At 39.9% G+C, this 23,652-nt stretch overlaps 2 protein-coding genes across 2 annotated transcripts in view; both read right to left on the bottom strand.

Annotated features, from left to right (window-relative positions):
* Positions 1-202: 202 nt before the first annotated feature.
* LOC101013172 overlaps positions 203-23,652 on the bottom strand; it is an 83,522-nt gene continuing 60,072 nt past the window's right edge. Inside the window, exon 6 of the mRNA XM_017949371.1 lies at positions 203-436. Within this exon, the coding sequence (XP_017804860.1) occupies positions 338-436 (99 nt within the window). The 3' untranslated portion in view covers positions 203-337. The remainder of the gene's footprint in view (positions 437-23,652) is intronic.
* LOC101012801 (heterogeneous nuclear ribonucleoprotein A1-like) lies at positions 17,609-19,561 on the bottom strand. The gene has a single exon (XM_017949818.3). The coding sequence runs from the start codon at positions 19,394-19,396 to the stop codon at positions 18,434-18,436; it is 963 nt and encodes a 320-aa protein (XP_017805307.1). The 5' UTR covers positions 19,397-19,561; the 3' UTR covers positions 17,609-18,433.

Below are 23,652 nucleotides of genomic sequence, written 5' to 3'. Positions count from 1 at the left end.
CAAACAAAACATATTCAATAGAAAGGAACCAGGATAGTAAAGTTGAAGTCATGTCTGAGGGAGAAAAAAGTTTCAGGGCTTGAAGATGGATTAAATAAAATATTTGGTGAAAAAAACCTTAAAAATATGAAGCAGTGTCATGTGGGGGGAAAAAACGGTCTATGGTTAAGCATTTGAGAATCATTAGTCAAGACATCTGAGGACCATTCAAACCACAGAGATTTATTGTTTATAGATTTTATTGAACTTTCAATACATCATCTGTAAAACCCAACAAGATACAGAAGCAGGTATCATTCTCCTCAAATTACAGTATAGACAAATTTAATACAGCTAATCAGTGATGGATCCCGGTATAGAATGAAGGTATCTGTGTTTTTGTCCAAAGTGCTTTTATCACCCAGCTTCGTAGGAAATTCGTAGCTCCATAATCATCCTGGAAGAAAAGGAGCTAAAAGTGACCAAGAAAAATTATTTTGATTTTTTTTCTTCTTTCCTATGATCCAAAAGGGTTGTTACTAGCCTCAGGTGACTATTCTGCTCCTGAACCATGGCTAACGGAGCCAAAGAACTGAAATTTTATTTTCATTTAACCTAATTATTTATATTAAACTGATATTTAATTCAGTTATTGGAAAACTTTAAGTATGTTGAGAACAACTTGGATACATGTATCTATTTTTTCAACTGCAAATGTTATAAAATCTAAATATTATTTCCAGTGGTAACTTAATGTCCTAAATGGCATGTACTGTAACATATACCCCAAATTTTAAATACATACATGAAAAAAGTGCAAAATATTTCAATATTTTTACATTCATTATATGTTAAAATACTTTAAATATATCGAGCTAAATGAAGTATATTGTTTAAATTATATTCAGTAAAATATGCCAGATACAAAAAGAAAACTATTGCATGATTTTACATATGTATGGAATTTTTTTAAAAGTCAAATATACAGAAATAGAGAATAAAATAGTGATTACCAGAGGTAGGGTGGGTGGAGGAAATGGGGAGATGTACCTCAAGGGATACAAAATAGCAAATATGTAGGATGAACAAGTCTGGAGATCTAATGCCCAAACTGCCAACTATAGTTAATATTAGTGCATTGTAGGCCAGGCATGACGGCTCACGCCTGTAATCCCAGCACTTTGGGAGGCCGAGGTGGGCAGATCACTTAAGCCCAAGGAGTTAGAGACCAGCCTGAGCAACATGGTGAAACCCTGTCTCTACAAAAATTAGCCAAATGTAGTGGCCCGTGCCTGTAGTCCCAGCTACTCGCAAGGCTCAGGAGAGAGGATCGCTTGAGCATGGGAGGTGGAGGTTGCAGTGAGCCAAGATTGTGCCACTGCACTCCAGCCTGGGTGACAGAGTGAGACCTTGTCTCAAAAAAATAAATTAAAAAAATAATAAAAACGGTGTATTGTATTCAGGATTTTTGCTAAATGAGTAAATTATAGCTGCTCTTGCAATGAGGGGTTGGGAGTGGGAAGGGAAGCTGGTAACTATGTGAGATGATGGAGATGTTAATTTGTTTCACTGTAATAACCATTTTACTCATAGCATCATGTTGTATACCTTAAAATATATTTTTTAACGTTAAATTAATTTCACCTGTTTCTCTTTACTTTTGTAATGTGGCCATTAAAAATATGTAGTTATATATTTTGACTAGACAACCCTGTTCTTTGCTATTTTGAGAGATTATATTATTTTTATTTCTTTGCTTATGTTAAGCTCAGGCTGGGTGTGGTGGCTAACACCTGTAATCCCAGCACTTTGGGAGGCCGAGGTGGGTGGATCACCTGAGGTCAGGAGTTCGAGATCAGCCTGGCCAACATGGGGAAACCCTGTCTCTACTAAAAATACAAAATTTAAGATGGACGTGGTGGCGGGCACCTGTAATCCAGCTACTGGGGAGGTTGAGACAGAATTGCTTGAACCCAAGAGGCAGAGGTTGCAGTGAGCTGAAATCATGCCATTGCCAGCCTGGACGACAAGAGCAAGACTCCATTTAAAAAAAAAAAGAAAAAACTCCAATCTGAGGATGCCAGTACTTTACTTTCCTATCAATCATACCTGACTTTAAAAGGACAGACACAAATTCTTCCAAAAAGAGCAAGATCACCACTGCTTCCTGCCCTCACCCTTCTTTGTACTGTAGTACAAAGATTTGAGCAGAGCCCCCATTCTTAGAAATGTATAGTTTCTCTGCTTTAAGAGTCCCAGATAATAAAGTGGTTCATTTCTGGGATGTATGAAATACAAAGGGAAATTTCTTCTCATCCCTGCTCAATTTCACATGAACGGTTGTCCCTTAGGTGTCCCACCTCCTTTGCTGTTGCACCCATAAGTGCAACTGATGATAGAGGCACCATCACCCTGTTCCTTTCTTCTTTTGCAGAGGAAATCGTAAATGTCAAGTTACATGCACTTGAAAGCCCGTGTCAGAAAAGAAGTCACAGATAGCCTGGTGCTTCCCATCCCCACTAAATGAAGACCCAGAGCCCACAATTTGGGGGTTGTGATTTTAAGAAACCAACTTGGCATATGTCATTCTTCTGCTTATGTCTTGGCATATGTCATATCCTATCTCCACAGGATAATTCCTGTTCATCCTTTGAAGCCCAGTTAAGAACTTCTTTTTACAGGAAACCCTCCTACATCCCAACTGCTGAGTCTCAAAGTCCTCTCTACTTTGGTCATATACTATGACTCCTTCTTTCATATTCATCACCACTTTTTAAGTTGAAGGTCTCCTACAATCTCCTGATGTGTAATTCCTCATCATTGCCTGACATTCTTAAGGTAAAGGCCAACAGGCAAAGACATCCTGACTTGAGAGAATTCAACTAGTTAACTGACCGGGGGATAGGGAGGGAGGTAGCCTAGAGTCTATAACATTGCAGTGCTTTCTAAACCTCAACTACTCACATGTCACCTTCATGTTTTTTGTCATGCCTGAGTTTCTCCAGAAGTCTTATTAATATTTCTCTTTAAATCAACTCACATTTTTTAAGTAAATGTAATTAAAGAAGAAATTGTATATTGCTACCATGAATGGAAAACATTTTTCTCACATGAATTAAAAATACATAACAATCACAATAAAAACATTTGTCTATGTACCACCTAAAATTCTCTCTTCCACCACCAATGGTATACTTATTCTTTACTTGGAGAAGCAATAGTCTAGAATGTCAGTAGCAGATCAGCTGAAGTCTGAAGTGTGGATCAGAGCCTGTGAAAGCCTTCATGGCAAGCTGGTCTGTCTGGCATAAGAGAAACCAGATAGAGCTTTCCAGGACAAGGCTTTCACTTAACCATAGTCCACAGATATGCACCTCACTTGCCTGGAATCAGTGCCCAGGAGAGGTAGTGGGTGGGGAAGAACAGGAACCTAGTAAAGTGCAAGAAAAGCAGAATAGTCCGAAGAAAGTCACTCCCCAGCCCACTTTACTCTCAGCTTCCAGCTCTCAGCAGTGGCTTCTACATGAGCAGTGTGCTGTGATTGACAGCTTGGATAAAGATTTTCAACAGGGAAACAAAAGGAAACAAATACATGAAATCTGAAGTTCACTTACATATATATTTACATAAATATGTTATGTATTCAAGAGTGACCAGATGCATCTCTGAAGTACTCCCTACATACCTCCCCCTATGTCCTCTTCATCAAAGACTTTATGTGGTGATAGTTTTATAATCCCCCTTAAACCAAGTCCTGCAGATAAAATAAATTGGGCTTGATTTTTTCTTCTAGTCAAAGTACTAGACTACTAGGGACTAGTAGGCCCTCTTTCTTATTTGGGACTACTAGTTTTACCAAAACAACATAGTTGCTCATTGTCCATGCATTTGAAATGAAGCAAAACTCCTTCCTTTGGAAATATGATCTTAAAAATCATAGGACCTCAAATTTTATTGAAATCCTCTAGGTGCCAAGCACAGTGGTTCACACCTGTAATGCCTCTCATTTGGGAGGCCAAGGTGAGCAGATGACTTGAGCCTAGGAATTCGAGACCAGCCTGGGCAACATGGCAGAACCCCATCTCTACAAAAATACAAGAAACTAGCCAGGCGAGGTGGCGGGCGCCTGTAGTCCCAGCTACTCAGGAGGCTGAGGCAGGAGAATGGCATGAACCCGGGAAGCGGAGCTTGCAGTGAGCTGAGATCTGGCCACTGCACTCCAGCCTGGGCGACAGAGTGAGACTCCGTCTCAAAAAAAACAAAAAAAAACAAAAAAAACAGAAAAGTTATCTAGCTGTGGTGGCACACACCTGTAGTCCCAACTACTAGGGAGGCGGAGATGGGAGGATCACCTGAGTCCAGGAGGCAAAGGCTGCAGTAAGCTCTGATCATAACACTGCTCTCCAGCCTGGGAGACAGAGCAAGATCCTGTCTCAAAAAAAAAAAAAAAAAAAAAAAAAAAAATATCTAGGTATGTACAGTGACTTTAGATCTAGACTGCATTGTATTTTTATTTACATGATCTTATTTCAATATATCTTATTTCATAGATATAGTAAGAACAGTCAAAGGAACACTGGTTTTAAAAATAAATGTAAACTAAAATAAACAGATACTGCCTAATTTATCCATAGGGATTTAGACAGGGTAGTAAACAGAGTTCCTAGTAGCTAAATGGGTCAAAACAACAGGCAGTTTCTTCATATCAAATAAAACTAAGGGTGCTGCAAAACAGGTTTTTTGGAGGCAGATTTCCACGAACTGTCAATCATTCTCAGTTAACAGAAAATTACACCCATATATTCTTAGAAATCTCTCTGTCTCACCTCACTCATAGTGCTAGGGTGGTAATGTTCCTCTTTGAGGTGGTGTATATTAAATACACATGGCTTGGTGTGAAAATGCTAGGGGATTTTTGCTAATTTTGCATACTTCCCAGCCTAGATGCAGAGTGCTTTTAAAATATTTTGCAGGGGTCAGTTATGGTCAGATAATCTTTCTGAATTGTGAAAATATTGCTCTAAACAGTAACAGCTCTTTACAGAGAAGGAATTGGTTTTTTTTGGTAGGAAAAATATTGACAATAGCCATCTATTTTCAAGAGTATACCTGTTCCGAGGGGGCGGAGCAAGATGGCCGAATAGGAACAGCTCCAGTCTCCAACTCCCAGCGCCAGCGACACAGAAGACCGGTGATTTCTGCATTTTCAACTGAGGTACTGGGTTCATCTCACTGGGGAGTGCCGGACGATCGGTGCTGGTCAGCTGCTGCAGCCCGACCAGCAAGAGCTGAAGCAGGGCGAGGCATCGCCTCACCTGGGAAGCGCAAGGGGGAAGGGAATCCCTTTTCCTAGCCAGGGGAACTGAGACACACAACACCTGGAAAATCGGGTAACTCCCACCCCAATATTGCGCTTTAAGCAAACAGGCACACCAGGAGATCATATCCCACACCTGGCCGGGAGGGTCCCACGCCCACGGAGCCTCCCTCATTGCTAGCACAGCAGTCTGTGATCTACCGGCAAGGCAGCAGCGAGGCTGGGGGAGGGGCGCCCACCATTGCTGAGGCTTAAGTAGGTAAACAAAGCTGCTGGGAAGCTCCAACTGGGTGGAGCTCACAGCAGCTCAAGGAAACCTGCCTGTCTCTGTAGACTCCACCTCTGGGGACAGGGCACAGCTACACAACAACAACAACAACAACAACAAAGCAGCAGAAAACTCTGCAGACGCAAACGACTCTGTCTGACAGCTTTGAAGAGAGCAGTGGATCTCCCAACACGGAGGCTGAGATCTGAGAACGGACAGACTGCCTGCTCAAGTGGGTCCCTGACCCCTGAGTAGCCTAACTGGGAGACATCCCCCACTAGGGGCAGTCTGACACCCCACGCCTCACAGGGTGGAGTATACCCCTGAGAGGAAGCTTCCAAAGCAAGAATCAGACAGGTACACTCGCTGTTCAGAAATATTCTATCTTCTGCAGCCTCTGCTGCTGATACCCAGGCAAACAGGGTCTGGAGTGGACCTCAAGCAATCTCCAACAGACCTACAGCTGAGGGTCCTGACTGTTAGAAGGAAAACTATCAAACAGGAAGGACACCTACACCAAAACCCCATCAGTACATCACCATCATCAAAGACCAGAGGCAGATAAAACCACAAAGATGGGGAAAAACCAGGGCAGAAAAGCTGGAAATTCAAAAAATAAGAGCACATCTCCCCCGGCAAAGGAGCGCAGCTCATCGCCAGCAACGGATCAAAGCTGGACGGAAAATGACTTTGACGAGATGAGAGAAGAAGGCTTCAGTCCATCAAATTTCTTAGAGCTAAAGGAGGAATTACGTACCCAGCGCAAAGAAACTAAAAATCTTGAAAAAAAAGTGGAAGAATTGACGGCTAGACTAATTAATGCAGAGAAGGTCATAAACGAAATGAAAGAGATGAAAACCATGACACGAGAAATACGTGACAAATGCACAAGCTTCAGTAACCGACTCGATCAACTGGAAGAAAGAGTATCAGCGATTGAGGATCAAATGAATGAAATGAAGCGAGAAGAGAAACCAAAAGAAAAAAGAAGAAAAAGAAATGAACAAAGCCTGCAAGAAGTATGGGATTATGTAAAAAGACCAAATCTACGTCTGATTGGGGTGCCTGAAAGTGAGGGGGAAAATGGAACCAAGTTGGAAAACACTCTTCAGGATATCATCCAGGAGAACTTCCCCAACCTAGTAGGGCAGGCCAACATTCAAATCCAGGAAATACAGAGAACGCCACAAAGATACTCCTCGAGAAGAGCAACTCCAAGACACATAATTGCCAGATTCACCAAAGTTGAAATGAAGGAAAAAATCTTAAGGGCAGCCAGAGAGAAAGGTCGGGTTACCCACAAAGGGAAGCCCATCAGACTCACAGCAGATCTCTCGGCAGAAACTCTCCAAGCCAGAAGAGAGTGGGGGCCAATATTCAACATTCTTAAAGAAAAGAATTTTAAACCCAGAATTTCATATCCAGCCAAACTAAGTTTCATAAGTGAAGGAGAAATAAAATCCTTTACAGATAAGCAAATGCTTAGAGATTTTGTCACCACTAGGCCTGCCTTACAAGAGACCCTGAAGGAAGCACTCAACATGGAAAGGAACAACCGGTACCAGCCATTGCAAAAACAGGCCAAAATGTAAAGACCATCGAGGCTAGGAAGAAACTGCATCAACTAACGAGCAAAATAACCAGTTAATATCATAATGGCAGGATCAAGTTCACACATAACAATCTTAACCTTAAATGTAAATGGACTAAATGCTCCAATGAAAAGACACAGACTGGCAAACTGGATAAAGAGTCAAGACCCATCAGTCTGCTGTATTCAGGAGACCCATCTCACACGCAGAGACATACATAGGCTCAAAATAAAGGGATGGAGGAAGATTTACCAAGCAAATGGAGAACAAAAAAAAGCAGGGGTTGCAATCCTAGTCTCTGATAAAACAGACTTTAAACCATCAAAGATCAAAAGAGACAAAGAAGGCCATTACATAATGGTCAAGGGATCAATTCAACAGGAAGAGCTAACTATCCTAAATATATATGCACCCAATACAGGAGCACCCAGATTCATAAAGCAAGTCCTTAGAGACTTACAAAGAGACTTAGACTCCCATACAATAATAATGGGAGACTTCAACACTCCACTGTCAACATTAGACAGATCAACGAGACAGAAAGTTAACAAGGATGTCCAGGAATTGAACTCATCTCTGCAGCAAGCAGACCTAATAGACATCTATAGAACTCTCCACCCCAAATCAACAGAATATACATTCTTCTCAGCACCACATCGTACTTACTCCAAAATTGACCATATAATTGGAAGTAAAGCACTCCTCAGCAAATGTAAAATAACAGAAATTATAACAAACTGTCTCTCAGACCACAGTGCAATCAAACTAGAACTCAGGACTAAGAAACTCAATCAAAACCGCTCAACTACATGGAAACTGAACAACCTGCTCCTGAATGACTACTGGGTACATAACGAAATGAAGGCAGAAATAAAGATGTTCTTTGAAACCAATGAGAACAAAGATACAACATACCAGAATCTCTGGGACACATTTAAAGCAGTGTGTAGAGGGAAATTTATAGCACTAAATGCCCACAAGAGAAAGCAGGAAAGATCAAAAATTGACACTCTAACATCGCAATTAAAAGAACTAGAGAAGCAAGAGCAAACACATTCCAAAGCTAGCAGAAGGCAAGAAATAACTAAGATCAGAGCAGAACTGAAGGAGATAGAGACACAAAAAACCCTCCAAAAAATCAATGAATCCAGGAGTTGGTTTTTTGAAAAGATCAACAAAATTGACAGACCACTAGCAAGACTAATAAAGAAGAAAAGAGAGAAGAATCAAATCGACGCAATTAAAAATGATAAAGGGGATATCACCACCGACCCCACAGAAATACAAACTACCATCAGAGAATACGATAAACACCTCTACGCAAATAAACTGGAAAACCTAGAAGAAATGGATAATTTCCTGGACACTTACACTCTTCCAAGACTAAACCAGGAAGAAGTTGAATCCCTGAATAGACCAATAGCAGGCTCTGAAATTGAGGCAACAATTAATAGCCTACCAACCAAAAAAAGTCCAGGACCAGATGGATTCACAGCTGAATTCTACCAGAGGTACAAGGAGGAGTTGGTACCATTCCTTCTGAAACTATTCCAATCAATAGAAAAAGAGGGAATCCTCCCTAACTCATTTTATGAGGCCAACATCATCCTGATACCAAAGCCTGGCAGAGATACAACAAAAAAAGAGAATTTTAGACCAATATCCCTGATGAACATCGATGCAAAAATCCTCAATAAAATACTGGCAAACCGGATTCAACAACACATCAAAAAGCTTATCCACCATGATCAAGTGGGCTTCATCCCTGGGATGCAAGGCTGGTTCAACATTCGCAAATCAATAAACATAATCCAGCATATAAACAGAACCAAAGACAAGAACCACATGATTATCTCAATAGATGCAGAAAAGGCTTTTGACAAAATTCAACAGCCCTTCATGCTAAAAACGCTCAATAAATTCGGTATTGATGGAACGTACCTCAAAATAATAAGAGCTATTTATGACAAACCCACAGCCAATATCATACTGAATGGGCAAAAACTGGAAAAATTCCCTTTGAAAACTGGCACAAGACAGGGATGCCCTCTCTCACCACTCCTATTCAACATAGTGTTGGAAGTTCTGGCTAGGGCAATTAGGCAAGAGAAAGAAATCAGGGGTATTCAGTTAGGAAAAGAAGAAGTCAAATTGTCCCTGTTTGCAGATGACATGATTGTATATTTAGAAAACCCCATTGTCTCAGCCCAAAATCTCCTTAAGCTGATAAGCAACTTCAGCAAAGTCTCAGGATACAAAATTAATGTGCAAAAATCACAAGCATTCTTATACACCAATAACAGACAAACACAGAGCCAAATCATGAATGAACTTCCATTCACAATTGCTTCAAAGAGAATCAAATACCTAGGAATCCAACTGACAAGGGATGTAAAGGATCTCTTCAAGGAGAACTACAAACCACTGCTCAGTGAAATAAAAGAGGACACAAACAAATGGAAGAACATACCATGCTCATGGATAGGAAGAATCAATATCGTGAAAATGGCCATACTGCCCAAGGTAATTTATAGATTCAATGCCATCCCCATCAAGCTACCAATGAGTTTCTTCACAGAATTGGAAAAAACTGCTTTAAAGTTCATATGGAACCAAAAAAGAGCCCGCATCTCCAAGACAATCCTAAGTCAAAAGAACAAAGCTGGAGGCATCACGCTACCTGACTTCAAACTATACTACAAGGCTACAGTAACCAAAACAGCATGGTACTGGTACCAAAACAGAGATATAGACCAATGGAACAGAACAGAGTCCTCAGAAATAATACCACACATCTACAGCCATCTGATCTTTGACAAACCTGAGAAAAACAAGAAATGGGGAAAGGATTCCCTATTTAATAAATGGTGCTGGGAAAATTGGCTAGCCATCAGTAGAAAGCTGAAACTGGATCCTTTCCTTACTCCTTATACGAAAATTAATTCAAGATGGATTAGAGACTTAAATGTTAGACCTAATACCATAAAAATCCTAGAGGAAAACCTAGGTAGTACCATTCAGGACATAGGCATGGGCAAAGACTTCATGTCTAAAACACCAAAAGCAACGGCAGCAAAAGCTAAAATTGACAAATGGGATCTAATTAAACTAAAGAGCTTCTGCACAGCAAAAGAAACTACCATCAGAGTGAACAGGCAACCTACAGAATGGGAGAAAATTTTTGCAATCTACTCATCTGACAAAGGGCTAATATCCAGAACCTACAAAGAACTCCAACAAATTTACAAGAAAAAAACAAACAACCCCATCAACAAGTGGGCAAAGGATATGAACAGACATTTCTCAAAAGAGGACATTCATACAGCCAACAGACATATGAAAAAATGCTCATCATCACTGGCCATCAGAGAAATGCAAATCAAAACCACAATGAGATACCATCTCACACCAGTTAGAATGGCGATCATTAAAAAGTCAGGAAACAACAGGTGCTGGAGAGGATGTGGAGAAATAGGAACACTTTTACACTGTTGGTGGGATTGTAAACTAGTTCAACCATTATGGAAAACAGTATGGCGATTCCTCAAGGATCTAGAACTAGATGTACCATATGACCCAGCCATCCCATTACTGGGGATATACCCAAAGGATTATAAATTATGCTGCTATAAAGACACATGCACACGTATGTTTATTGCAGCACTATTCACAATAGCAAAGACTTGGAATCAACCCAAATGTCCATCAGTGACAGATTGGATTAAGAAAATGTGGCACATATACACCATGGAATACTATGCAGCCATAAAAAAGGATGAGTTTGCGTCCTTTGTAGGGACATGGATGCAGCTGGAAACCATCATTCTTAGCAAACTATCACAAGAACAGAAAACCAAACACCGCATGTTCTCACTCATAGGTGGGAACTGAACAACGAGATCACTTGGACTCAGGAAGGGGAACATCACACACCGGGGCCTATCATGGGGAGGGGGGAGGGGGGAGGGATTGCATTGGGAGTTATACCTGATGTAAATGACGAGTTGAGGGGTGCAGCAGACTAACATGGCACAAGTATACATATGTAACAAACCTGCATGTTATGCACATGTACCCTACAACTTAAAGTATAATAATAATAAATAAATTTAAAAAAAAAAAAAAAAAAAAAGAGTATACCTGTTCCTTTTTACTCTTTAGCCTGAATCATTAGACAAATATTGGTTTTCTAGGTCCCTTTATAAAAGTATGAAGACAGTATTATTCTCACAGAAATTAATAAGAGAAAATAATATTTTAATATGTGACAGGGGCCAATATGGATATAAAACAATTTTCACTGTGCAAAAAAGGAATGGTCTGTAATATCAACTTTCAATATCAATTGTGCCATAATAGCATGAACTTTCACACTTATGATTTCTACTCTCATAAACACTTTCATATTTATCTCCTTTCAATTTCTATGAAATAGGAATATTATTCCCGATTTAACCATGAAGAAATAGAAGTCTGGAGAGCTTAAATATTTCCCCAAAGACACAAAGTAAAGATAGTGGTCAACGAGGGACAAATTCTACCACTTATTCGTCTAGTCAGCTGAAATTCTAAACCTGTGGAGCATCTTCACACTGCACATCAACTCAGAAGTTAGGCTGTCTTGTGCTTCTGGCATTTTGCTTCTCTGGAGTCTCATATGTCACTAAAACATGGTCCAAGGAAAACCTGGCTGAGACTATATTATCTAATGACATTTATTCTGGCTGTGCTATAAATAATCACCATGTTGTGCAACCCTTGGAGGGAGATATCACTATTCCCCTTTGATTTATGACAAAACTAACTAATGCTTAGACAGCTTAAGCTGTATGTGCAGGCTCACACAGGCAAAAATTATTAGAGATGAAACGGAACCTGGCTCTAGTAAACTGCATAACTAGTGGCTCTGCCCCTCCCCTGGACTCTTCAAGTGAGATTGAAAAGCTTCAGGGTCATTTTCAAGCAATGGAACTACTCAAAAGTAGACAAGCTAAAAAATAGGCCAGATCTGGTCTTTACATAAACTAGAAACTTGCTTTGGTGAATAAAATTAATTGCTTCATTATAAAAATTATCTAAAAACCCTATCAAGCAATTAAGTGCTTATAATAATGTCATTTAGAGAAAACTGTTAGCAAATTTTTATTTCCCTCAGAGGCAAGTACTGTAAATGGGCCCAAGTTACCCACGGTGATGGTACAGGTCTTATCAAGGCCTATGATCCAAACCCAATGATATGTAGGCATGAATGTGCTTTTGAGGCATTTTTAGTTCTTAATCCACCTGCACTGCTCAGGACTTTCCTCTGTCCCTCGCTCTGACTGCTGAACACTTATGGTCTTGCCTCTCAGACTGATGCAAAGTGACAGTCTAACACTCTTTGCAATTCTGCTCTTATTTGAAGATTCCACATGTCCTAGATTAAAGGGCATTGTTTAATGCTTTGGAAGAACAAACAATATCAAACTGCTACTGTGAAATACAAAAGTAAGCAATACTGACTAGAAATAACTATTCACTTTTACATCACCTAGCTTATAATTGGTGTTCAGTAAATATTTGTGAGGTCGAACTCATTAATATAAAAAATAATTCAAAAGGAAGATTTTGTCAGGATATATAGCAGCATATAAAATCCATAATGGATACTTTAAAATTGAGTGTACTTCTATTTAGAATCGTAGAGGTTAAAGAAGATTTAGAGATACTCATAGCCAATAAACAGAGTCCCAGAAAGAAATACCAAGGGTCACAAAAATAATTAGTGGCAAAAGTGAGCTATGAACACAGAATGCCAGATTCTTGATTCAGTGCAATGTTCTTTTGACAGCACTACCACTTAAAAAATGTCATCTTTAAACTAAACTGAATCACACTCTCAAATACATAGTAGCTGCAAAATAGATTTCTAGGTACTTGTATACTTAGGCCCTCATATGTAGATGCTTTGAAAATTTGCAGTGAGCCAAGATTGCACCACTGCACTCCAGCCTGCGCGACAGAGGAAGACTCCGGGGCAAAAAAAAAAAAAAAAAAAAAAAAAAAAAAAAAAAAAGCTAGATATTTCTAAGCCTGGCCTTTGAGTCATTAGACCTGGGTCCTCGTCCCAGTTTTTCACCAGCCATTTGGTAGCAAGTCACTTTGTCATACTAGATATTAGTCTCCTAAGTTGTAAAATGAAGAGGCCAGATGTATCTCCTAAGTTGCAACTGAATTTTTTTAAAACTGACTTAAGCAAATAATTCAAACTAACTTATCTCTTGTAACTGAAGAGTACAGAAATAGACGTTTCAGATGTGGTTTAATCCAGTGGTTTGACTCACATCACCAGGACCTAATCTTCCCCCATCTGTCTGCTGTGTCCTTCTACCTTGCTTTCAAGGCCCATGTATCACAAGATAACTGACAGCTACTCTAGGCCTACATCTTCCCAAATTCAAATCCTTTGGGTCAGGCAAAATCAATAACTATGCTGAACAAAATGCCTCTTATGTCACTTATATTTGCATTTATTGATTCTATGAGTTTCTGTTAATGTCTATCTTAGTTTATAAAATATATGAACTGTTTTGAGGAATCTTAATATCTCACTGTGCACCAGAGGCAGGCATTTGTTACACTGCTGCCATGGCTGGGACCAGTAACTAGCACTTCACCATGTGCCACCACTTCAGCTCTGCCTGATGGTAGTTTCCTTCATGTACAGTGTTGTCACATGTCATTTGGCCTTTGTACACAGTCCTTCCTCTGTCCAGGATGCCCTATCCTTCCTTGTCTCTATGTAAAATGCTTATTTGCCCAAGCATCACTTTCCCTGGGAAATCTTCTCTCATCATTGCCCTTCCCTGAAGTGAAATTGACCACTCAATTGTACTTAGACCTTCCTACCTGCCTTGACTGGACTATGCATCACATTATATTCATTTGTTTACATGTCTTCTCCAAGGACTACTGACATTTGAAGGTAAAAAACTATGCCTAATTTATCTGTGTTTTCCCAAAACCAAATACAGCGTCTGAAACAGCAGTCATTCAATAAATTTGACTGAATCAAATCAATCAATTAACCAATTAACTCTAATTTCTCCAAACTGGAACATTACTGACTCCTGTTCTGTCACCTAAAACACAATTTAAAATAATGCATCTTTCTCTCAACTCCACTCCAACCCTTGGCAATAATGAATGGTTTTATAATCATATTTTCATGAAGCTGAGCTGATCTTGCTTTCTACCCATTGTTAGGATAGTATTCATTTGGTTTTCATAAAATGAGTGAGATTTACCACCATTAAATCTGAGGCACCTGAGTCTTAGATAATGCACTTTCCCAAAGAATAGAAAGAATCACTTGAATCTGGGAGGCGGAGGTGGCAGTGAGACAAGATTGTGCACTGCACTCCAGTCTGGGCGACAGTGAGATTCCACCGAAAAAAAAAAAAGAATAGAACAGTGGCTACCAGAGACTGGGGAAGGAAGAAGGAAGGGGAAGAAGATGGGAAGAGGTTGGTCAATAGGTACAAAGTTACAATTCAATAGGAGGAATAAATTCTAGCATTCTATTGCATAGTAGAGTGACTGTGATTAACAATAAGGTATTGATATTACGAAAGAGCTAGAAGAGAGGCTTTTGAATGTTCTCATCAAACAGGAATAATAAATGCATGAAGTGCTGAATACACTAAATACCTTAATTGGATTATTATATAACATAAAAATGTATCAAAACATCAAATTATATCCCATAATTATGTATAACTATAATGTCTACTAAATAAACAAATAAAAAGCAAAAAGAAAGACTGTTTCTCAGTACTTATACAATCATATATCTCTCAATGAATCATTTTCCTAGGAGTTCTTTCCTAGGAAAGAACTAGAATACTGAAATACTTTTAATAGTTTGTTGAGTGCACAATTTTGTCACTAATCTATATTCCTCAGCTATGACGGTTAATTCGAGAAAAAAAATTCTATGTACTTTGGGAATTTGTTAGCTAATCATAATATTCCTGCTACTCCTCCATTATCCATGGGTTTTGCTATTCCTCTAGTAAATTACCCAAGGGTTTGCCAGAGGTTATTATGCCAGAGGAGTGCCAGGTGCAAAACTTAGGGAGCGGCAAGACAGGGGCCCAGGAATGAAATTATTGCTCTGTATGACCTACCCATTTCCCACTCATTATTTTCACACTAAAAGTAATAATGTAAAAGGGGCATCTGAAAAAGCCTAGAAAAGGGAAAGAAAGCTAACATGTAATGACAAGAGACTAACCACTGCCCTTATATCGGTTATAAAAGTGTGTAAATGAGTTTCTGATGGCATCTATAGCTGCTAGCAAGGACAAATCCCAGAGCATAGGTCCCTGGGGTAATTCCCATGACACGCTGTAGTCCAGGGGCCCTGATTGCCTGTACTGTTGACTGGATGTGGCTACTACTTGTTAAAGCCCATTGAATAGGTTAACCACCAGTTTACTATCAGTCTTACTTAAGACCAAGGAAATTAGTGGAAGATACTATCTAAGCTTGATTATGTTTCATTTGCTTGATTCACTGTTTATGACTTGGGAAAAACAAACAAACAAATAGATTCAGAAAGCATGTATCCATGTTTACTAAAGAAGTTCATTCAGTAATGCAGTGCTTATCTTATTAGCATTGCAAAGCCACTTAAAGACCACAGACTATGTCACTGGAAAAGAGTTCAATAGAGACCTCCTACGAGTAACACCCTTACACTTCTGCTATGGAAACTACACCTTTTAGATTCCTTCCATAAATCATGCTCAGGCTTGGTATATAGTGTCTCATCTGCCGGGACACTCTTCTCCCACTGACTCCCTGATCCTTCAATTTCCCCTATTCAAATCTTATTTTTCCTTTAGTTCCCAATTCCCCAGTGATATTTCCCATGATCTCCTAGATTAGATTATATTCTCTTGCATTCTGAGTTTTCCTACCCTAACACTTATCACACTGGACGTTATATGTTAAATGTTTGCCTTCCCAAATTGATTGTAAAGTCCTTGAGGTCCAGGACCCTTTCTGTCTTGTTCATAGTTGTGAACAAAGATGTATGTACATGGAGTTATCTGATTAAACTTGGAGAGAATGAAAAGAAAGCTTTTTTCATGCTTATACAAAAGGGGAAAAGGGAGATCTCTGAGAAAGAGAAAAAGTGAGGACAAAACTGATATGTAAGTGTAGAGTAAGCCCCTCTTATGTGTCAGACATTGAACTATGAAGCTGGGGGGCTACACAGACCCATAAGTCATGGTTTGTGCTCAATAAATTATTGTTGTTATCTTGAGTCAGAAAACAAAAGATTGATGAAACAGGATATTTGGATTCCTGAAATAGGGAGAAGAGAATGAGAGGAAGACAATTTTAAGAGAAAAGGCAGATTGGAATGCTTTTCCAATTTCACTGATTCCTTTGCCTTCCTCACCTGAACCCTAATGTACATATTGCCTTCAAATTTGTGTTTTGTTGAATTTGAACATAAAGGTCTACTTCTTAAGATTTATGAAAACACTTTAGGCTCTTTACTTCTACATTATTGCTTTCAAAAAAGAGACTTTAATCAACAAGCATTTATGAAACCCCTGCTATGTGGCCAGCATTGTGCTAACCACTGTAGGCTGTATACTTTGAAAGAGATGCTTTATTTTGCCTTCATATGTCAACTCTCCACATTCTGCCTAGACATGTAGTTACACGTGTGTGTGCACGTGCACACGTGTGTGTGTGTGTGTTCTTTTTATTTTCCTTTAAATCAGCACTCTGTAATGAGAATAACACATGTTGGTGTGCTAAGTTAGGTGAGGAAGCTAAAATAGTTGCTTACATGACTCAACCCTGCTCTTGTTCTATGAAGCTTCATTTATTTGACATCCTGTCCTCATTCTGAACACACAGCCTTGGCAGCACTAAGTACTAAAGATAACAGTGATTAAGTCCAGTCTTCTGAATAAAAGATACAACATTCTGATCTGCTCTCTTATAAGAAAAATCATGCTTAGTCTCCATCTGAATATTAGAGATTGTGCAGGGTTTTTGTTTGTTTGTTTGTTTGTTTTATTATTATACTTTAAGTTCTAGGGTACATGTGCACAACATGCAGGTTTATTTCATATGTATACATGTGCCATGTTGGTGTGCTGCACCCATTAACTCATCATTTACATTAGGTATTTCTCCTAATGCTATCCCTTCCCACTCCTCCCACCCCATGACAGGCTCTGGTGTGTGATGTTCCCCACCCTGTGTCCAAGTGTTCTCATTGTTCAATTCCCACCTATGAGTGAGAACACGGGGTGTTTGGTTATCTGTCCTTGTGATAATTTGCTCAGAATGATGGTTTCCAGCTTCATCTATGTCCCTACAAAGGACATGAACTCATCCTTTTTTATGGCTGCATAGCATTCCATGGTGTATATGTGCCACATTTTCTTAATCCAGGCTATCATTGATGGACATTGGGGTTGGTTCCAAGTCTTTGCTTTTGTGAATACATTTTCTGCCTTACTAATGCTGCTTTCCTAGCTTCTGAGAATTTCTTTTCTTTTCAACAGAATTAAATCATTTGTTGATTACACATGATAATGGATGATACACAAGCTTCATTCCCATCTATAATTTTATCTGGTACCATTATTCAATTTAGATATATTGCATAGGATGTGCTAACGATCAATTTTATAACTAATAATTCCATGATTTTGCTTGGGTAATCCCTTTTAATGGTGAACTTCAGGTCACAATAGTAACTATCAGTTCAACTACACCAAGGTTTCCGAAGACAATGGCTCTCCACCCAAGCAGCTTGTGTATAAATTCCAAATAGAACCTGGCATCACCCTGAAGGAATTCTAACTTCACACTGTTGGGGAAATTTACCAAGATTGCTTCAGAGTAGACTAACTTTACACAGCACATTAAAAAAAAGACATTTATTCAGCATCACGATCAGACTATTACATTTAGCAATCAACAGCATGGGTGCAAAAAATAAAAATCTACATTAAAACCCTTTGTTGGAATGCTTTACACTTTCCACAGAACAGAAACTAAAATAACCTGTTACACAATTAGTCACAAATACAGTCCTTGAGTTTTTTGCCCATACACATGAGTGTTTGTCTAACACATGTCTTCTTTGTAGCAGCTAGGCCCTGCCACCGCTGTGCTTGGCTGAGTTCACAAATCTGTTGTAACCTGTAGCTTCCCTGTTGCTTCTCTGGCTCCCCTCTCCTGCTAAGCTTTGTTTCCTAATTAAAATCTTCTGCCACTGCCATAGCTACTGCTGCTGCTGGAACTGCCATAGCCACCTTGGTTTCGTGGTTTTGCAAAGTATTGGCCTCTACCGCCATAGGGGCCAGAGCTTCTGCCTCCAAAATTTCCTCCCTTCATAGGTCCAAAATTTGAAGACTGATTGTTGTAATTGCCAAAATCATTGTAGCTTCCACCACCTCCAAAATTGCTTCCATCATTACCAAATCCATTATAGCCATCCCCACTGCCACCATATCCACCACCACCATGGCTGCCACCAAAGCCACCACAACCACTGAAGCTTCCTCCACGACTGAAGTTGTCATTCCCACTGAAACCACCTCCACGACCACCACCAAAGTTTTCAGAACCACTTCGACCTCTTTGGCTGGATGAAGCACTAGCCATCTCTTGCTTTGACAGGGCTTTCCTAACTTCACAGTTGTGGCCATTCACAGTATGGTATTTCTGAATGATAGTCTTATCCACGGAGTCATGGTCGTCAAAGGTGACAAAGGCAAAGCCCTTTTTCTTGCCACTGCCTCGGTCAGTCATGATTTCAATCACTTCAATTTTTCCACACTGTTCAAAATAATCTCTTAGATGATGTTCTTCAGCGTCTTCTTTAATCTCACCAACAAATACCTTTTTCACAGTTGAGTGGGCACCTGGTCTTTGAGAATCTTCTCTTGAGACAGCTCTCTTTGGTTCCACACCTCTTCCATCCACCTTCTGTGGCCTTGCATTCATGGCTGCATCCACCTCCTCCACAGTGGCATATGTGACAAACCCAAAGCCCCTGGAACACTTGATGTTTGGATCTCTCATTACCACACAGTCCATGAGTGTTCTCCATTGCTCAAATTGGCTCCTCAGGCTCTCATCAGGTGTTTCAAAGCTCAACCCTCCAATGAAGAGCTTTCTCAGCTGTTCGGGCTCTTTAGGAGACTCTGACTTAGACATGATGGCAGGGAGAAGAGAGATTTTAATGATGCTTCTTCCGCGGCGTCCACGGGCAGAAAGGAGCTTCTGAGAATTTCTAAGACCCGATGGTAACTCTATGCTAAAATTAAAATTCAAATGTTCTTTTTCAAAGCTGCACCATCTCTTTGCTATTGTATGTTTATTGCAGCACTATTCACAATAGCAAAGAGATTGTGCAGTTTTAAAAAGGACATTCGTATTTTAATTTTAGTATCAAGTTACCATCGGGTTTTAGAAATTCTCAGAACCTAGGAAAGCAGCATTACTAAGGCAGAAAATGTAATTTGAACAAGAGTTTTTGGCTGAGTGCAGTGGTTCATGTCTGTCATTCCAGCACTTTGGAAGGCTGAGGCGGGTGGATCTCTGGAGACCAGGAATTTGAGATGAGCCTGGGCAACACAGTAAGACCCCCTATCTACAAAACAAATTTAAAAACTAACCATGCATGGTGGTGCACCTGTAGTCCCAGCTGCTCAGGTTTTAGCCTGGGAGTTCAAGGCCGCAGTGAGCTGTAATCATGCCAATACACTCCAGCCTGGGTGACAGACTGAGGCCCTGTCTCAAAAATAAATTTTTAAAAATAGAATTTTAAAAAAGCTAATGTTTACCTAGTAGATTTCAGGTCTTCATCACCCACATTGCCCTCACAGTAGAAGTGCAAAAGAAATGTGCAGGTGATTCAAATGGATATAATCAGACAGAGGGAGATAATTCAATATGAGCTATTAGAGAAAGAAGGCACTAAGGTTAATCAGCCTTCCAGGGAAACATGAAGGCTTAAACAAAATCAGTGATAATTCGAAGAATTTCTGTGTCCAGGGAGTACTCCTGAGGCAGAGTTTCTACCTGAAGCCAAAAGGTCACATTTATGCTCAGAACGGTACAAGCAGATGCTGAATAGAAAAAGAATATATCACAGTATATTGTAAATCAAGTGAGTAAAGAGAATATATAGCATAGACTTGTTTCTCCCAAGACTGACTCACATTTTCTAAAAATAATGTGTGCACCTCTTAATAGCTGACCTGGAGTGTTGTACTGCACTGAATAATTGAGGTAGGTGTAGCTCATTACGCCAAGGGATGTGGTTTCTGCAGAAAAACAGTCTCCATGTTCCAGGCCTTGAAAGGAAAAAAATCACTGTCAGTGGAAAAGTGATGATAGAACAAAGCTATTGAATCTGCTTGGGAGCTACCTTAACAAAAAGTTTGTTTAATCACAGAAGCTTCCTTTCCCCTTCCAAGAAATTGTAACAACTCAAGTACAGTCTCAGTTACATTTCAAAGGAAGTAGGAGGTATTAATACATCTTGGTTAGAATCATATTTGCCTATCTTCATGAAAGTCTAGACAACTCTGGACAATGTAAAACTGCAATTCTCAAAGTCTAGTGGTTACTTTCTTGTCCAGTCATCAAGGGGGACCTGGAAAACTAGACCAGGCTGGCAATCTTTGCTTAGGGCATGTCAGTCCACGCCATTTCACAAATGAGCCAGGAGCTAAAGATGTCCTTAAGACTGGAAAGAGGAACCTGGTGGGTGGCCTAGGTGGGAGTCTGGGCTTTGTAATAGAAAAACACAGAGATGGAACTTCTGGATGGGAGAAACTGCTGAGGGAGGTACTCAAACTCCAGGGAAGGATGCCAGTCCACATCAAAACTACATAATCACTAGAGAGAATCAGCCCAGGTGCCAGCTTACCACTATAAATAGAGTCTTGGCTTTGTTAAAGGGTAACCCTAATTATCCTACGGAATGTGTTACAGATACAGTGAAGAGCACAAAGAGAAATACATCAAAGGTGTGGGTAACAATAAAACCTAGCATAGATATCGTAATTTAGAGTTGTTAAAGTGCTTTCCCACAAACAATTGCATTAAATCCTCACAACTCCAAGGATGGAAGAAATGCAGATGTTTTATTAACATTATTGTTACGCCCACCTTTTAAATTTATCATTAGGCTAGAAATGAGATGTTATATGAAAACCATTGTGTGTTTGGCCACTCAGCTCATCATGAGTCCATCCCAGGGAGAAAAGTCCAGATGCCTCCACCATGCACACAGGAGGCAGCCCATGTTCAGATCCTCAAGACCCCAGGCTCCACACAGTGAACCCACCCACACATGACTGGGCCAAATCCTACCTCAGACCCTCAGACCCTCATATATCTGTCTCTAATTGACTCACTCTATCTTTGGCATATTTGTGGTCAATTAATTCCAATTAAGGTTTCCATTTCTATAATCCTCACATGCTGAAAGAAAGTCAATTCACCTCCCCTTATTCTTAACCCTTTATTGACCTTCCTCCCTTTGGCTTCTCCTCTTTTCATAGCACTATGCCATCTGAAATCTTATTCCTTTATGTGAAAGAACAGAACCCATCCCCAATAAGCTCAACATTTTCTCCCCACACTATGCTGTGTATTTCATCTGACACAGAGCTAAGGGTAGGAATGACAATTTATTGGTTCCTTAATGCCACTTTAGGAGCACCACACTTCCACCTTGGTACTCATGCCATCTGACTATGCCAGTGTGTATACTTCTATGTTTGTGTCATAATACCTCCTGATCACATTCTTCAAGACACCATAGAACTCTTCTCCCCCTCAACTCCAATTTCTGTCATCATGCTAGAAAATCCCAGTGTCTTAGTGGGCAATCCACCCAACACCCTTGATCTGTTCCTAGACCTTAAATATTCAATAACAAATCTCCTTCTACTCAAGTTATAACCCCTGCCACTTCCAGAGATACATCCTGTGTACCTCCAGTGTCATCTCCAAGGTGGCCACAGGCAACGTCGGCAGTGGTTTTGTGGCAAAGTAAAAAGCCTCCATCACCTATGAGAATAAAAAAAAAAAAAAAAAAAAAAATCCTGAGCTTCACTGTCACCAAAAATAGCTCTGCACCCAATATCATAACTGCAAATAACACACTCTCTGCCTCAGCTGCCTGTCCTCCAGGGCTCACAAAACCCTCACTCGCACATGTCTGCTCTCCAAACTCTTTGAGTCCTCCAGCTTCGGAGTCTTCATTTCCTCACAGGCCACTAGCCTTCCCCAAAACAGATAGTTGAAGTTGAAGAAACTAGTTGTCATCTGAACTGGTCACTCATCAGCAACCTCAAATCCCTTCATGTCTCTCTCACTATTGCACACACCTGGCAAACTCCTAACACAGGATCAATGCGATCTTGGTACCTACAAGGCTAAATACTTCTAAAGACATTGTTACAATAATTCAGATTATTGTCACAACAAACATATGGTCTCTGATCTTAGGACTTCAATTAATCTCTTCAATTTTTTTACTTCATCAATTCTATCTCCTACTCTTGTAGGTATTTTATTTTATTTTATTTTTTTAGGTTTTCTTTTTTTTGTTTTTTATTTTTTAAGTTTTTTTTTTTTTTTTTTTTTTTATACTTTAAGTTCTAGGGTACATGTGGATAACGTGCAGGTTTGTTACATATGTATACCTGTGCCATGTTGGTGTGCTGCACCCATCAACTTGTCAGCACCCATCAACTCGTCATTTACATCAGGTATAACTCCCAATGCAATCCCTCCCCCCTCCCCCCTCCCTGTGATAGGCCCCAGTGTGTGATGTTCCCCTTCCCGAGTCCAAGTGATCTCATTGTTCAGTTCCCACCTATGAGTGAGAACATGTGGTGTTTGGTTTTCTGTTCTTGCAATAGTTTGCTGAGAATGATGGTTTCCAGCTGCATCCATGTCCCTACAAAGGACACAAACTCACCCTTTTTTATGGCTGCATAGTATTCCATGGTGTATATGTGCCACATTTTCTTAATCCAGTCTGTCACTGATGGACATTTGGGTTGATTCCAAGTCTTTGCTATTGTGAATAGTGGGTTAAACCTATATATCTCTATTAAGGAATCCCACCAACACCTGCCTTCCTTACTTTAAGCAGACAACATAATTTTCTTCTTCATTAAAAAATTGGTGTCTCAAGAGGTAAGAGTAAAATCAGGGGAATGTGGTATCACAAAACTGAACTTTTTGTGAAGAATCCTCCATCCCCTCTATGAGGACACTAAATAGCAAAGTTCGCAGAGCTACCCTAGGCTTTCCTCTTTCCTCATCTTTAGAGGTGTGCCTCATCTGCTCCTATAGCTTCAATTATCCTCTTGATGTAAAGGCCTTTGGAATCTCTATTATCAGTTCAGACCTCTCTCCTAAGCACCACTAAAACTTCAACTGAACAT

This window comes from Papio anubis, chromosome 13, assembly GCF_008728515.1.
Source record: "Papio anubis isolate 15944 chromosome 13, Panubis1.0, whole genome shotgun sequence".
Taxonomy (NCBI): domain Eukaryota; kingdom Metazoa; phylum Chordata; class Mammalia; order Primates; family Cercopithecidae; genus Papio; species Papio anubis.
The sequence above is the reverse complement of the archived record's forward strand: the minus strand, read 5'-3'. Positions and strand labels throughout refer to the sequence as shown.